This window comes from Montipora capricornis, chromosome 4 (assembly GCF_036669925.1).
Source record: "Montipora capricornis isolate CH-2021 chromosome 4, ASM3666992v2, whole genome shotgun sequence".
Taxonomy (NCBI): Eukaryota; Metazoa; Cnidaria; class Anthozoa; order Scleractinia; family Acroporidae; genus Montipora; species Montipora capricornis.
This window is the reverse complement of record NC_090886.1, coordinates 41,042,105-41,059,604: the sequence shown is the minus strand read 5'-3', so window position 1 is coordinate 41,059,604 and position 17,500 is coordinate 41,042,105. Positions and strand designations below refer to the sequence as shown.

The 17,500-nt window shown below is 39.8% G+C and overlaps 2 protein-coding genes and 1 pseudogene across 2 annotated transcripts in view; 2 read left to right on the top strand and 1 right to left on the bottom strand.

Moving 5' to 3' along the window:
• LOC138046954 (nuclear cap-binding protein subunit 3-like) overlaps positions 1-2,842 on the top strand; it is a 9,538-nt gene extending 6,696 nt beyond the window's left edge. Inside the window, exons 9-10 of the mRNA XM_068893589.1 lie at positions 547-577; positions 655-2,842. Coding sequence (XP_068749690.1) covers positions 547-577; positions 655-1,099 — 476 coding nt within the window. The 3' untranslated portion in view covers positions 1,100-2,842. The remainder of the gene's footprint in view (positions 1-546; positions 578-654) is intronic.
• A 6,354-nt stretch (positions 2,843-9,196) lies between these two features.
• Positions 9,197-17,500, bottom strand: part of LOC138046953 (E3 ubiquitin-protein ligase RNF34-like) — a 27,491-nt gene continuing 19,187 nt past the window's right edge. Inside the window, exons 2-4 of the mRNA XM_068893588.1 lie at positions 15,920-16,318; positions 15,178-15,385; positions 9,197-12,092 (exon numbers count right to left, since the gene is read on the bottom strand). Coding sequence (XP_068749689.1) covers positions 11,902-12,092; positions 15,178-15,385; positions 15,920-16,318 — 798 coding nt within the window. The 3' untranslated portion in view covers positions 9,197-11,901. The remainder of the gene's footprint in view (positions 12,093-15,177; positions 15,386-15,919; positions 16,319-17,500) is intronic.
• The window catches only part of LOC138044945 (uncharacterized), a 14,427-nt pseudogene continuing 13,664 nt past the window's right edge, over positions 16,738-17,500 (top strand).

Below are 17,500 nucleotides of genomic sequence, written 5' to 3'. Positions count from 1 at the left end.
TCTCAATCACTTCCTCAGAACTGATAATACCATTTTGGTCGGTTGGTAAAGCAGTGGACTAAAGTGACCAACGCTGGTTTGTCCTCAAATCACCAGTCAGTGTGCTTGGATTAAGGTGATAAACAGTCTTGCTCTCTCTCAAAACTTGTGACTAATTGAGAAGATTTACACTCAGTTACAACTGCCACATCGTGTTTGTTATGTAGGTTTGGTGGACTAAATCAATGTGGTCTGGTGGCGTTTGCCGAGGTTAAATTATTTTCGTCCGATCTCACCCCACAGCAGAGGCATCCTCAAACTCGTTCCCAGGATCTCTTCCTTGGCTTCTGGGTCCGCCCCAGTCCAGACGCCAAAGGAGAGGTCCTGGGATGGCAAATGAGAAATGTTTCTATGGTCTCGTATTGCATTGCATTACATTTTATCTATTCGCTTGGTCTTAAACTCTCAAGGGGAAAGTTTGTAACGGAAACAAGAATGGCATGCGTATCAAGTCCCATTTGGAACGTCTCGTCGTTTTTGACCTATTTGTTATTTTTTCATCTGCAGGTGCAAAAAAAGGTCTTGTTAGCGCATCAAGGTAATGAGACTTGAACTAATGTGAGCATGCGCGCTATTTTTGTCTCGTTTTAATACTCTTCTCCACGTTTTTCACAGAAAAAGAAAGATACAGAAGGAGAGGGAACGCGTTAAATACATGTTTTCTGAAGGACCGGACGTTCTTTTTCTCGATAAAATCGAAGAAGATGGAGACGAAAAAATGGAAATAGACGAACCGCCCCTAAAGGTTATGGTCACCAATGAAGATTCTGTGATGAGGGCCGAACCTTCCAATGTACGCATGCGTATGTATGCTGATTCCTTGGAAGAGGATGAGAGTGAAGATGAGAGCGATGACGATAAAAGGGAAAAGAGGGATAAATGGAAAGGGAGGATTGGGAAAAAACAAGAAGAAAGAGAACAGCAAAGCGATGAAGTGGTCAAACCATCTCTTAAGACGCTAGACTTGCGTGATAAACTCGTGAGTAGAGAGCGGCACGGATTTAATTTCAAGAACAGACCGTCTTTGTCTATAGAAATCAAGGAAGAACCGGCTTCTTGATTTTCCTCGATGCACCGTTTGTCCGCAAACACTAAATTTATTGAGTGGAATGCTTTCTTCGAGTTCAAAGAAGAGCTTAAAGTCGTTCTTACCTGGAAATACTTTCTGTTGCAAAAGATAAATCTCAACACATTGACAACTATTTAAGCCATTTTCCTTCAAGATGTCAATTTTTAATAACGCACAAATTACGAAGAAGAGACTGCCATTTTTCCCGAGGCCGAGCACTTGGGAGGCCTGGCCATTGCATTCCAGTTTTCAAAGAATTTGTTTGTTGTGAAGCATTTTGTGACGTCATCGTGGAAACAAACCCATGCATTCCTGTCACCGGCTTGATACTTGGTCACACGTCAGGTGGTGTAGCAAGGTAAAATGTGATTTGCTTGCTACCCAAACCGAAAACAGAATACTAAATAACATGGACAATTGATCAACCTTAAAAACAAAAAGAAGCTGCTGCACTACCCAAACAGGAACCAATGACCCCGAGCCTACAACTCCATTTTGTTCGTGTCACGGCGTTTTCACAGACCGATTTATTTTTAGATTGAATTTCCCGCGAATGAGACTCCCAAAGGAGCCCGATGACCAATCACAAGAAACTAACCAGACGTCATAGGGTCACCGAACTGGAACTGCCTTTGTGTTTTTTCGGAGAAGGTTTTCTAAAAATAGATCGGTCTGTAAAAATGCTGTGACATAGGCTTAGTGTGGGAGTTGTAGGGACCGGGTCATGGGTTCCTGAGCCAAATTATTACCCAGCTTACGAGAACTGAGACACTACCTACTTATGGTCGAGATTTTGCTAACCTTGAGAGCCCGTGTAAAGTGGAATTTGGAGGAGAAACCGTTCAAGTGTGTTTACTTCTGGTCAAGGGATATATGTTGACAACAAATTAAAGCTTCGACGCTAGGTGTGCTCGATTTGTGACGAACCTACCAAAGACTTCAGTTTCCAATGATTTTTACACGCAGTCATTCATACAAACGTTGAAACAATTTTTGTTGTGGAACATTGTTGCTCAGAAAGCTGACACGTATTACTCGTAATTAAACCCAAGCGTGAGACGAGAGAAGATACAGCTTGTATTTAGACGATGAAATTTTTTTTTTTCGTTTAGGCCATCCTCTTTTTTTTATCCGTTTAGCGTCGTCCGACCGACCCAAATTTTTGGCATTTTCAAAAAAAAATTTTATGTCGCATAAGAGTTTTGGGTGGTTGATTCTTTTTCCCATGTTGTCTTAATTTTACAAAAACACCAACCACTACCGCCATATTGATTTTGGGTTCGTGTCTTGTTGTTTCCAGGCTCCACAGCAATGATGCTGAGGTACCAGGCCTCCTAGCTCCGAGAGTTCTTGTTATTTTGTTGTTGTTGTTTTTTTTTTCCAATCCTACCTACCGACCCAATAACAGGAAACGCATTCGATGCTAAACGAAAAAAAAAAATGGGATGGCCTTAGTTCGTTCATGACCCTCATTCATTTCTTTATTTCACAACTTTACTTGTTCACTCATTTGTTTATTTCAAAGTGCTTACTATTAATTTCTTCTTTAAAGCTTAAAGCTATCGAATACCGAACAGTTCTTTCATCTACCTCTCAAATTGTGCTGGGCAATTTTTTTAACATTGTACATCTGTCAATGATATGCCTGCATGAACATTTTCTATGGTAGGGTTTTTTTAATCTACGTTTAATTTTACTTTCGGTGGTAATACAAGTAAATTGTTCTAAACGAAATGTGGTCTATATGTTCACTTTCGGTAGCCAAGTTGTAGTGAATGAAATTGTAATGGTGCTGTGAAACACCAGGTAGGGCTTCCTACTCCGCCAAATTCTGTCCGCGCGAATGTTGGGCCGGCAGGCAACTATTTGAATCAGGACGCAGCTGTTCTCGTGATTGGTTCAGAAAGGACGGGCATAACAAAAAAAAAAAAGAAGAAACAATGAAGCCTAATCCTAACACAGTACATCTGTGTACCATAAAGAGTAAAGAGTTGCGTGGTACTGTATCTGATTTTTTTTGCGCGACAAGAATAAGGAAAATCTCCGGCTAGGGCTAGGTAAATTTCACTTTAACAAGGAAGATTGGAAGCCTTATGTAGGGTTACAGGAGCTCATCAAGGGGATCCTCTATTTCCCATACTTGGCCTAGCTTTCGACCCGGCAGGTACAAAACGCAGGTCACAGGGCACAGGTCACAGGTCATTATTTAACCTATACAGAAAGTATCCTAAACATTCATAAAAGCTAACCTTAGGCCTTATTAGTCCTAATTAGGCCTTTTTAGGCCTAATTAGGCCTAAAGAAAAGTATCCTAAACGTTCATAAACGCTAATTTTAGGCCTAATTAGGCCTAAAGAAAAGTTTTTAGGCTTAAGGTTAGCTTTTATGAATGTTTAGGATACTTCCTGTATAGGTAAAACAATGACCTGTGACCTGTGACCTGCGTTTTGTACCTGCCGGTTTCAACCCTTCACCGAGTAGATTTATTTCTAGAACGCTTCCCTTGGGAGATCCTGCAAGCCTACGGTACTGTTATAAAATCAACAAGACAGATCTTTCTCAAGCCCCGACTACTCTAGCGATTTTTGTCTCGCGCCGGTGATCATTCTCGTCACCAGAGCCTCGGGTCGACCCAAGGCCCTGGGAAACCAACTTGTTCTCTACCTTGAATTCACGATTATCGTTAATTGTTAATTTGCTTTCAATTTACTGTTATCGTTATTTCAGAACACTGAAAGCTTGATATCGATTATGGGAAATTAACATATTTCTTTTAAAAGCGAAACCCTAATTTCTGCACTCGCAGGACTCGAACCTGGGAACGTGTAATTAATAACCCCTTCACTTAACCACTAGACTACCCCATCACTAACTGCGAGGATGTCATTTTTTATTAATCTCAATAATTTTTTCTTTCAAAAGTGCCGCTGTAAACGTGTATTAACAGCCGCTAAGAAGCAAGCTTACACAGTGAAAAATAGGTGTAGCGCTTACCATTTCAATGGCATTTTCGGTGATTCCGGAGAGAATTCAAATGGAACGGTTCATCTCGGTGGAATGTTTTCGGAAAAAAGGTAATACCTTTCGAGGTATTCCCTTTTTCTCGCTTTCACCGGAATGCCCGGAAATTTCTGTACCATTTGTCCACAATTACAAGTGCCAGAGAAAATAGACCTTTTCATTTGCTTTTCAACCGGAACAACCCGTTTTTCTGGCAAATGATACAGCAGATCCCCATTTTTTTTTTCTAAGTGCAGAACGTGCAGTACCATTTGTCGAAACATTCTCACCAAAAATTTCATTCAAATGGTAAGCGCTCCTGGTCTTTAAATATTATTGTGACGTAGGCTTAGTATGCAGGGCTGTCAACTCTCCCGGATAATCCTGGAGACTCCAGAAATGATGTCAAGAGTGTTATGACGTCTTGTGTCATCCCGTCTCTATCAATTCTTAATATTTGAAGAGTTTGGGGGTCGAAAGCCCTGAGTATGGGAGTTGTTTGCTCGTAGTCAAGTGCTCCTGCTTAAATTTTCCAGATAAGGGCGAGGACAGTCACTTCTCTCTTTCGTCTAAAGATTTTTCTGCTTATAAAACGTATTGAATTTACAAAATGAGGGGTGGTCCACAGGGATAGTCCATGGACCGGGTCCATGAAGGGGTCCATGGACCAGGTCCACAGGGGTGGTCCATGGAACTGCGGTCCATGTTTTGTATACGTCTCTCTCTCAGGCTTGGGTTTGCGGAGAGACGACAGGGTATTGGGTCGAATTAAGGACGGTGTCTACTAATGCAAAGGTATTTTTGCCCCGTTTATATGATTATCCGGGAAATGTAGATCTTAACAAGTGTTATTGGAGGGTCCAAAATAGGCTTTCTTTCATCCCGCATCCCGCTGCTATTTTTTATTCCATCCCGCCATCCCGTCGCAATGAGCATTTTCATCCCGATCCCGCCTGGCTGAAACCACTTTGTTCCAGCTCAACGCCATATTTCAACTGATCGACAGTTTATATAGCTTCCAATAACGTACTCACGTTAGCAGTAATGTCATGACTTAACTTACCCAAAAGTTCAGTTAGACTGAAAAACGCCACTTGCAGGGGATTGAAATAATTGAGTGATTAAGTCCGTTCAGGTGAGGGGCTGTAATGAAGCTGTGTCTTTGCTGTGCCTTACCCAGCGCAAATAAACGTTAGCAACGACAGGTGCTGGCCATTTTCAAGAGACAGCTGGTTTCCTGCTCCTAACTCTACTTTAGATAACGTATCGATTGTTAAAACGAACAGATCGGCCAAACCGGGATGTTGCGCCCATGATATAATCTATATCTCGAGTAATTTGTAGATTCCCTAAATTGCTTTCTTCTTCTATAAGATCTTCACCCGCGCAACTATCTTAATCACTACGTACTGGAATCAAATTCGGACACTTCGTCTTCAACAGTATTCTTCTCAGGTTCTTCCTGGTGTGGTATGTCTCTGTTTGTGGCATTTGAAGTCGACCGAAAGCTGACTTTTTCTCCAACCTGAACTTCCTTTTGATACAGGTAATCTGGAAGTGTCCCAGCCCTTGCAATGGTGATTTCCTGGCTCACACCTCTCTGTCGCATAGACCCATGCGCACTTGTCCAGTCCTGCATCTTTGAAATTTCGTCTCTCGTGGCTTTGATCGCTGGAGGTAGTTGTATTGACGGACTCGGGGAGTCGGCACCATGACCCACACCTTGTGTGATCATAAGCAGACCATGAAGTCGCAGCTGTGCATTTTAATGTGTTTTTGCTGTACTTCCAAAGTCGCGCGCATATCGGAAAGCTCTGGAGACTTGGTTTTTGTGATGACCGACTGAAGGGCAGATTTTCTATATCAAGGGTCATGCAACTCGGTAGATCGATGTTGTCATATTTCAACGGATCTAGATTTTGCCTCATATGTCAGTCCAATCACCAGCTGAGTGGCTTCATGCCTGACTCTACCGTCTTCGCTGCCTAGCTTCCTTCGAGCCCATTTAAAGAAAGTGGCACGCGGCAGTTCAGTTCCCTGGTAGATGTTACATTCTTCTCTAGAACCTGTAAGCACCTGCTCTCCTCTAAAGATCGTACCTGAAGGGTCGCAAGAGTCGTACGCCTGGTGCTTTTCATGAAAAGAAAATGCAGAAAAAGAATCTCCAATACTCTTATTTAAAGGCCGAATTTTGCAGTTTTCTTAAGGGTTGTGAACATCTTGATACAGCTCGTTTGGGTACCGTCACAAACATATACTACCTTGTTGAATTCTGAGCAGATACCAGAGAGCTGAAAAAGTCCATCATTATTCCTTGGAGTACCATCCCTAGCAAAATTTTTCCTTACGGAGAAAACTGCTTCTAACGCTTTCATGTTGATAATAAATTGCAACGCAGTTTATTATAAACGATGAAATGATATATGAAATGGATATATGAAATGGATCATATAATATATTATGTCAGAGGTTTCAGACGAGGTTGGCGAAGTTGACGGTGTCGTCAACGAAAGCAACGTGGTTGAAAGAGACCGCCCTTTGATCTCAAGGTTACTTCTTTCCCGCGCCACTTGTTACTCCGAGAGGAAAAACAACAGAAAATCGCGTGACCGGAATAGGTCTATCTTACTTTTCTTGCGTGGTTTCTGGGGATCGTTTTAGGGTCTTTCAGCCGAAATTTCACTCTCCAAGCAAATTAAAGCTCTTCAACTCCATTGAGGTTACTTACTATCCCGCATATAACTATCCTATCCCGTATCCCGCCTACGAAAACAGAGCATATCCCGGTCTCGCCGTCGTATCTTCATCCCACATCCCGCCTTTAATTTGTTTCATATCCCACATCCCGCCTCGATTTTCAGCCCCATCCCGCATCCCGCATCCCGCCAAACCTATGTTGGATCCTCTTATTTAAACCCAAAAAAGGAAATTGAGAGTAACCACTCATTTTTCAAAGATATTTCATGAATAATATTTGTACAAAGCTTTAAAATACAAAGCAATATATGGCGTTCTTTCTCAAATTGAAGCTTAATTATCTCTCAAATATCCAGGTTACCCCCAATTTTCATTTTGGATACCAAGAGTACTTACCAAGATCTACCAGAGTCAGTCCACTATCTCTGGATCTACTTTTTCCGGATAGTTTTAAACCGTGCAAAAATATCCCAGAATTAGGAAATAGGAAACCCGAGTAACGTATGTTCAATAACAATAGTAGGCACTGTCCTTACTAAGGTGGTGCAAGCCATTGAAAAAAAAAATTCTTTTAAGTAACGTTCTCATCAGAAGGTTTGGCACTACAACGATGTATCACGTAACAGCGCATCAATGTATGGCGGTCATTATTGTGGCATAATAAGTCACTGTGGCAACGGGAAAGTTATGTGTATTAACACCCTTTATTTTGTCTTTAGTTGCGCATATCTCAAAAACAAACTCGGTGACCCCAATTTCTATTGCTGGAAAGTGATCAGAAGCCAAGATGGAACTTTCTGCAAAGTTGAAAAAAATTCTGTACGGAAGACAATGACCAGAACCAGGTTGCTGACCAGCGGTTTTCGTTAAAACAATGATTTGCAAGGGGTGCTCAGTCTCGCGTTAAGGTTTTTCGACATTATAGGATAAGAAAGTGTAATACACAATGTTTTACACTCAGATTGCAAAATAATATTTAAGATACTAGCATTACTGCACAGGAGGGTTAATGTCATTTAACATTTATTCGATGATGATGATAAGCAATTTTTTCCCTTGTTTTCAGAATTTCATGATAAATCGGGAGAATCTGATAAAAATTGGGAGAGCGGGAGGCAACACATCAAATCGGGAGAATCCCGATCAAACCAGGAGGGTTGGAATGTCTGAAAGTGGCTCTGATTCTGTAGTTGTAGAAAGTTTCGTCTTGGCCTTCTGATCACTTCCTAGCAATAATATATACGAATGGGGGTCACCAAGTTTGTTTTTGAGATATGAGCAACTAAAGCCAAAATACAGGGTGTTTTTGCTGGGCTTTCCCATTACCAAGGTAACTTATTACATCACAATAACGACTGCACCTTGTTCAGCAATAATCGGTGTTTCACATGGTACCATAACAGTGCTGTTACGTGATACAGTGTGTAGTGCCAATCTTTCTAAAGAGAATGTCTCTTCAAAGTGTTGAAACTGGTTAGAGCCACCTTAACGTGCCCATCATGCACCTTGACACACTTTTCCATTTCATTTATTCTCTGAAATCGTCCCAATTACATCGTGTTGTTTTAAGGACCTTTTGATTGAAATTTGCATTTTTAGTGGCTTTAAGACAGGTAAAATGGTCATACTTTGATCCAGAACCGAGCAATGAAGGGGAATGGGTTCAAGACCGGGTTGATGTCACAAACTTGAGATAGTTCTTTGAATTAATTGGATTTCAACTTGAGGAGGAGGAGTAGGAGGATGAGGAGGAGGAGATGGCGGCCGCTGTACACAGGCTAATGGCAGCCCAGTAGTCAACCAACTGGGCCACTAGTGTTAGTCAACATAATTGAATGGCATAGGAATTTTGGTTTGGAATTCAAGGGAGAAAGAAAGCATGATGCCAGAACAATGTTCCGATGGCTTCCTAACCTCCACAAACAAATCAAACCATAAAAACTGATTGGCTGCATCGAGCCGTGTAATGAAACTGTGTCTGCAATATGATATAAATTAGGTTGATTCTTTCTAATAGCAGCCTGGTAAATGACTTGAATTGATAACAGATGTCAGGTAGTCTCCTATGCAGCCACTGTTTGGGTTGTCACACAACCCTCCTTCCCACACAAAGTTGTTGTTTGTGTGGGAAGGACCACACAAAGAATGGCTGCCTGGGAGACTAGATGTCAGCAAGCACTTACACAACTTTCCTGCTCAAGCAAGGGTCATTGCAGATAAAAGGGATAAAAGAAATGAAACTCTGAACTCAATACAGTCCCCACCATTTTCTCACGATAAACACTTTGGTTAGACATTGACAAAACATTAGTTGTTGAAACTGTGTATTGTTTTGCAACAGAACCACAAGCCAGGTACTGTATGGTCACCAAGAGCAACAGGGGCAACAAATGGATTTTTAGTTATCTTTATTATAATTTATAACGCAATGCATCTACAGACCACAAAAATGGGTCAATGGTGAAACTAAAAATACTGATTTCCTTCAGTATGTTGCTGCTAGTCATTGGACCAAACACACTTTACAAAGTTAAAATGAAGCTATTGTAACTGAAGCAGAACCCTGTCATTTTAAACACCATTCTCTAATTTTAAATTCCCCATAAGACAATTTGTTTGCCCCCCCCAAATTTGGCATCAACTATTGTTTTCAAATGCTCTTGGGGACACTGCATATTCCCCAGAGCATTTTGAAAACAGTGGTTCATGCAAAATTTGGAGGGCAAATTACATATATACTATCGGGAATTCAAAAATAGAGAAACAAGTTTTAACTTTCCCTCCTGTACAACAGCATTTTTAGCTGCTATAGTATAACCCCCTGTGATCGTCACAAATAAGTCACTGCAGTTGATACTATAGAGGTGTTAATTTGTTAGGAGAATTTCTAACATTTTGCCAAAGATTTACCTAATATATTCACAACTCTAACATACATCTAAAAAATCCTGAAACACTGTACTTCTACATGTATCACTTCCCCTTCGTTACATCTTGCAAAAAGTGAAAAATGGACCAATGATTAGCACCAGCTAAAAAGGGCTACAATACATTTCGAAAAATCTAAAAACACAACGTAATTTTTTTTTCTTTTTAGCAGTTTTCCCCATGCAACATGAAAACAGATGATGTTCTTTAAAAAACTAGTTGGCCATGTTGGCTCTCAGAAATAAGTATGGTTCGGTAAACCTTTGTTCCTTGTTTTCTGTCACTGAGTATTTAGCTTAAATACTGGAAAAAAAAAACATGCTTTCACCAGAATGGGAACAGAGAAAAAAAACCAGTGACAAGAGCAAATTAAATTAGTTTACATTCAACAAATTTCATCGAAATCTCAAGTTCTCAGTTTTCTATAATTGTTTAAAGTGCCTATGAAATAAAAAATAACTCATTTGAAAGACTTTTTGAAACATGGTGTTTTCATTTTTGAAGTATCTCCTCTCGTTTTGGCACCAGTCCTCCAGACCATTGGATAACTCAATAGGTTTTGTTGGTATTTATCAAATGGATAGTAATATATCTGGTGGATAGCGTTATCCACCTTTCAACAACTGAGGCCAGGAGATATTTAAGTTTTTGGGTAAAAACTGTGATGTCATCAGTGGTGCCAAAGAAAAACAATTCACAAAATATAGAGTATCCTCAGAAATATTATAACTGATCACTACAAACTTGGCACCAGTAATGTACATCAGTCAATGCATAAAATGACACCCATTGTGCAGTTGCCATAGCAGCAGTTTTGCTCCTGGGATCAAGTTTGCGCAGAACTGGAGTTCCCACTTTTTGTGTTAACCAAACATCATTTACACTCAATGACTTGAATTGGGGACCTATGGCTACATGGGCTATATGTGTGTTTTGAGCAGGACTGTCTGCCTTGCCCTATTTGAGAGGATATTGAGATACTTCGTTTTCAACCAAAAGGGACTATAGCCAACAGTGTTAATAGGTTATATCATACTCTGCACTGTCCTGCACCTTTCTTAAGGGTTATCACTCATACCAAGTTTGAATAACATCGCTGTTAAATTTTCTAAGATATTCTTGAATGTTTGATGGGACCATTGATGACTGATGATATCATCAATTTGTTGATTTGCACAACAAAAAAGAAAAAAGAAACCTCAAAATGGAAAAGGCCATTATTCATTATTTTGAAAACCCTTTCAAAAAGACATGAATTATATTTTACTTCATAGGCACTTTAATTAAACTATAAACAAAACTAAGGACCACAAAAAAATACCTGTAAATTCAATTTTCAAAAAGGGCTGGGCTGGATAATTCAACCTAGGAAGTAAAAAAAATTATCCCTGCTACCGGTACTTGGAGGTAAGACAAACATCAGCAACTCAATTGTCACTAGAAAAAACAGTAACTGTTGTTGAAAGAAATGGGTAATTTCCTGAAACCATTAATATTATGAAGAAGCCAATTTTCTGTGGTAGGCATAATGTCTAGGAAAGGTGGAAATATTCTTTGTTCAGCTGACTTCCTAATGTTTATTATTATAATACTGATGTAAAAATTCCTTTTGTGTATAAGTTTGAGACTGCCATGTGAATAAATAGCAAACAGATAGCATTTGTACTGACAGTCAGTGGGTTTTATACACTGCTTCTTGTTTCTGCATTAATAATATACATGGAAAAATTTCTCCATTCTGATTGGCTACGAGAAATGAAGTTTTCTGGTAACACAGTGCAGAAAAGATGTTGTTCAGTGCAAAAAGAGGTGACAAAGAAAGCATTCTGATTGGCCAATGATCAAAGAAAGTCCCAGATGGCCAATCAAATGCTTACCCTTGATGGCTCAACTTTTGCATGACTGCGTGATACAAGTGCATTTGTTCTGATTAATAATTATTATGATAATCTAGACATTTTTTCAGCCATGAATTTTATTGATAAGTAATGACATGATTTTCCTTGTGCAATTTGGAATAAATAGGCTGTCTCTTACTTTATTTCAAAGACTGCAAAAATTTAACCATGTTTGTCTACTCCAAATTGCACATGAAATCATGCGATTACATGTACCTAATGAAGAATTAAACATAAATTACACCACAAAGGTTTACACGATAATAATTATTACGCTTTGAAGACATGTACGATTCTAGCTATATTCTGCCTACATATAGGACAGTCTGCCAGTTGCTTGCCACATTTTGTGCATGTAACCATGTGTCCACATTCCAGGAGAACACAATCTATGCTAGCATCCATACAAATTTTACACAAATCATCAGGAGTATAATCTTCTTTATCCTCAGCCACTGAATCTAAAACAGGTGACTAGTGTTAGCAATAAACAATCACTAATAAGAGCTCAAGAACTAAAGGGTACAGTGAAAAAGAACAAAAAGGCAAGTGTATTGTCACCAATACCTACTTTAGTTAACCTATGCCTCCTAAGAGTGATACTAAACAGATTTTTTGGGGGTGCAGGGATGGCACAGTGGTGAGAGCACTCTCCTCCCACCAACGTGGCCCAGATTCGATTCCCACACTCGGCACCATAAGTGGGTTGAGTTTGTTGGTTCTTTACTCTACAAATGAGAAGTTTTCTCCAGGTATTTCGGTTTCCGGGAGTAACTAGACATCACGTCTTCTGTACACGATCGACGCACTTAATTGAATTAATAGAACTGTAAAATAGTTGTTCTCAAAAAATAAAACCGTAAAAATTTGCGGGAATCCGAAATATATTTCGATCTACGATCCTCGTCAGTCGTCCGCCATTTTAAAAATAAAAATACTTATATCGTTCATATAAGAGACATTGGAATGGTCCACGCTTTCTCAGACTTCATATACGTCATCACGAGACTTCTCATCTCGGTCATGCTTTGTCTAAGCATTGCGTCGTTAGAGTAGACACCGGTTACATTCATTTGAAACTGCTGTATCTCACTACTGTGTTTCTCTCTACAACGTTTCCACAAGGCTGATCGTTCCTCCTTATTGCCGAGCGATTTTGAATGTTCTTTCCCTCTGGTATATGCACTCCTCGATGTTTCTCCAACGTAAACGTTGTTACATTTAATTTCATACGTCACACTTTCTCTATTGTGCGGTCCTTTCCCATCTGTCCTACACACTGGGCAGTCTTCTCGCTCACATTGTCGCGGTTTAAACGGATCAGACTTCTGGAGCAATCTCTTAATTGCAATACCCGCCTTCTCTACAACTTTGATTTTAAATCCTTGCTTTTTTATCTCCTTTTGATATTTCTTCTGCAACTGTGAATTCGGTGAAGCTGCCTATCCTCGACTTAAAGGTGTGGATAGAAACAAAAGAGAAAGAAACAGAGAAACGAGGTGAGAAGACCTCAATGACCATGTATGAGTTCTATTCCAAAAGCATGGCTTCAAAAGCAGTCATAAATGCTAGGTCTGCCCTAAACTGGAGTACCAAGAGAACAGTACTAACCCAAGAAGTCCTTAGGGTCTTAGTTAACTGTAGCAGGATGTTACCATGGGAACGAGTAGTAGAAAATATTAATGAGATGGTCCTGAGAATGCAGTACTCGGGGTATAGCAAGAAATTCAGATATGAGGTTGTCGACTCGGCCCTCAAAGCATACAGAGAGAGAAAGAAAGCTGATCAAGAAGGAGAAAGACTGTTACACCGGCGCAAAGAGTGGAGAAAGGAAGAACGAGAACAGGAAAAGATTGTGAAGAAATGCAGTTGGTAAAAACGAGGCAGAAATGAGGCAGTAATCTTCGTACCAGCTACACCGAATTCACAGTTACAGAAGAAATATCAAAAGGAGATAAAACAGCAAGGATTTAAAATCAAAGTGGTAGAGAAGGCGGGTATTGCAATTAAGAGATTGCTCCAGAAGTCTGATTCGTTTAAACCGTGACAATGTGACCGAGAAGACTGCCCAGTGTGTAGGACAGATGGGAAAGGACCGTGCAATAGAGAAAGTGTGACGTATGTAATTAAATGTACTGGGTGTAACAACGTTAACGTGGGAGAAACAGCGCGGAGTGCGTATACCAGAGGGAAAGAACACTCAAAATCGCTCGGCAATAAGGAGGAACGATCAGCCTTGTGGAAACATTGTAGAGAGAAACACAGTAGTGAGATACAGCAGTTTCAAATGAATGTAACCGGTGTCTACTCTAACGACGCAATGCTTAGACAAATATCTAAGGGTGTCAAGATTAACAATGTAGATGAAGACTCATTGATGAACTCTAAAAACGAATGGAACTATTTCCAGATTCTGCGTGCTGTAGTCACACATGGACGCGTTGTTCTACCGAGATGAGAAGTCTCGTGGTGACGTACATGAAGTCTGAGAAAGCGTGGACCATTCCAATGTCTCTTATATAAACGATATAAGTATTTTTATTTTTAAAATGGCGGATGACTGACGAGGATCGTAGATCGAAATATATTTCGGATTCCCGCGAATTTTTACGGTTTTATTTTTTAAGAACAACCATTTCACAGTTCTATTAATTCAATTAAGTGCGTCGAACGTGTACAGAAGACGTGATGTCTAGTTACTCTCGATATTCATTCTCGGTTTCCCCTCTCCTCAAAACCAACATTTGCATTGATGCATTAAGTGTTTAAATTCAGTTTACAATGTCCCCAATTAGTGCTCCAGTGCTAGATCGACTAGGCACTTTAATAACATAAAGTTCCTTTCCTTTTACTCCGTCTAACGCCAGACAAAAATTGCACTTGTCAATGAGGCCGCTTAAGGGGTGAAAGCACTTAAACCATTTCACCTGTTTGTTTTCCAGAGATTGGTCATTTGTATCAAATATGCACAGTCAGCTAATTACATTGTTTGCACTTAGAAAGGGATTTTTTTTGTTTATGATTCCCATACAGAAAAAAAAGACATGGCACTGTGGAGCAGGCCATTATTGTGCAGCTTAGTTAAAGGACACACCAGACCCTTGTTTCCAGTTAGATAAGTCAAGCATTCATATTGTACTGGTTTCTTTAGAAACTAAGGAGTGAAATATGGACATACTGGTCAGTACCTCTGATACATCAGGCACCCAATCAGTTTTTTGCTAAATCAACAGCCCTTATCGGAGTTATCAGCGGTTTTGCCACGAACGAGGCTAAGGGGTCATTTTGTATCGAACTCACCCTTAAGCCTCTTTGGCATGTAGTTTTCAACAAAAGAAAATCTGCTTGAGGGCTCAACTCCAATAAGGTCTACTAGTCATAATCAAGGCAGCAAGACTGATTGGCACAGTTAGGAATCAACTTAAATTCGAAAGAATAAATTAACCCATTCACCCCTAAAACGGCCATACTTAGTATTTTACTCTGTCTAATGCCAGACGATTTTACTCGTCAATGGGGAACCTCCAGGAGTTGGGTTACACTAACCTTTCCCTTTAGTAGGCTGTTTGGATTTCCAGAGTGCTCTGACCCGATCTAACAGTTCTTTCTTTTCACAGCAACCCTTGAAGTCAACAAAGTTTGCCTTAAGAATCTGCTTGAGTTCCTTGACTGACAGCTCCTCTACTTCTTCAATATTTTGGATTTGACTCAAACTCTTGCACACTGAGACTGGCACATGGACTGATGGAGGAACCTTTGTGATGAAGGCAAAAGAGTTTTACACCATTGCTTAGATCAGTGTCAAAAAATAATAATGAGTAAGATCTTAAAACTGATGTGAGATAAAAACTTTAAAAGGTCAGACAGGAGCAGGCCGTGGGAACTGAAGATGTTTAAGTCACAGCAGTGAACATGTACAAGTACAAGGAAGGAAATACATGTACTTGGCTTTTTTGTACATGTACAAGTACAAGGAAGGAGCAGCGGTGATCTACTCCGAAGGTCGTGGGTTCAATTCCCACCCTGGTCAGAGTTTTTCTCTGTCCTTGTGTGGGCCCATTTCCATCAGTAGGGGTAATGCTCACATGGTTTATATGGGGTAAAAACTTAGCACTTCACCTTACACTCTAATCAGTTAAGTCTGTTCATCTTGTGTTAGACAGAGTAAAATCTCACTCTAAGGAGGGAGGGAATGGTTTAACCTGGCTAAGGCCAATTCAGCAATGGAATACAGCATTATTTAGCGGATAAAAAGGAAGAACTGAGAATTTGCTAAATGCATTCAAACCTGTACTGGCTGTGAATTTGACGATGGAAAAACATTTGAGCTTCTCTGTTGTTCTGGTCTCTGTAAGTTGCTTAGTGGTGGGTCAGCTGGAGTCTGACGCCTGGCTTGGTGATGAGGGTTAGATGTAGAGTTTCCTGTGTTTGATCCATCTCCTGCATGTCGTAAAATTAACTCTATGAGGTCCCTTTTCTCTTTACATTGATTTGTGGATATCTGTCTAGCTCTCAAGTACTCTTGAAGGTCTCTTACTTTCAACTTCCTCAAGTGATCTTTGTATGCAATGGGATACTGCAGGGCACGACACCTCAAGCAGTTTCTGATGCTCTCACCAGGAACAAATTTGGTCTCTTTAGCAAAGCAGTCATTACAATAGTGTCTTTTGCAATTCTGGCAGAGGTTCTAAACCAGACAATTCAAAGTACATTAGAAAGTTACAAAGGCAATACAAAAAGAAATAAAATTACAAAAACTACAGTGTATGGTATGTTTCCTTTTGTCTGAAATAAGGCATTCCAGTTAGGGCGATAATTGGTTATACGGGACCTGGTCAATGAATGACAGATATGATACACATCTTAAAGTTTTTCTAGTGCAACTCAAGCTGATCTTATGCTAACTACTGACTCAGAAATTACATGACAACCCAGGTTTTCACCAAAAAAGTTCAACCTGTTTAGCTGAACAAATAAATTAATGTAGAATAACCTCTGAGCTTATTACAGTAACTTTGTTCAAAGAATAAAGGATTTGGGATATATACATGTAGGATTTGTCTCTGACTGCAGATGTGCATGATTTCTTTGCTCATGGGACTGCTCATGGTAGAGAGAGTTTTCAGAGAAATTAAAGAATACTGTACCCCAAGTAAGAATAAAACTTGGTACTTCCTCATTCAGAGGAGCCTGTGATGACCAATAAGCCACCAAAGGCTACATGTATGTAACAGATAACGGGGAAATAATTATTTTATTTTATTAAAGAATCGCGTGCACGACTGGAAACATCTCATTGGGCTAATATTCTTGCGATATTGTTAAGATAAAGTATTTTAAAATACTATCGTAGAAACTTGTAAAGTATGATCCCTTTTCTGGTTTTGATTAGAATCAATACCATTAATTAACAACAGTTTCAAATGTGAACAACTATTCAACAATCGCACTTAACCCTATGGTTGGATCACGGAATGTGGACTTTAGACTGTGGAATTGAAATGGATATTTAGCAAGAAAAAAAGGCATGCATTGCGTACGTGTGGTAGTGCAGTCACTTCACACAGTGCTGTCAACTGATCTGCGTTTCGTTTTCCATGAGATTCAAGTTGTCTTTGCATAATGTGTGGTTCCAGAAAATATCCATACCCCCACCACGGAAGACTTTTTGATTTGAACCCCCCTCCCCCCAGGATTTTCCGTTCCAGGGGGGTCCCTCAGGAATTTCCAGAATTTTTGTACTTATAAAAAAGAAAGTGAATTAGTTACGTAATTACAGTAGAACTTTATTTCAACAGTGTAAACGTTAAGGTTAGCCTTTAGAAAAATATAACGCTTTGTTAAGCTTATTATCCAGCTAAACTTTTAG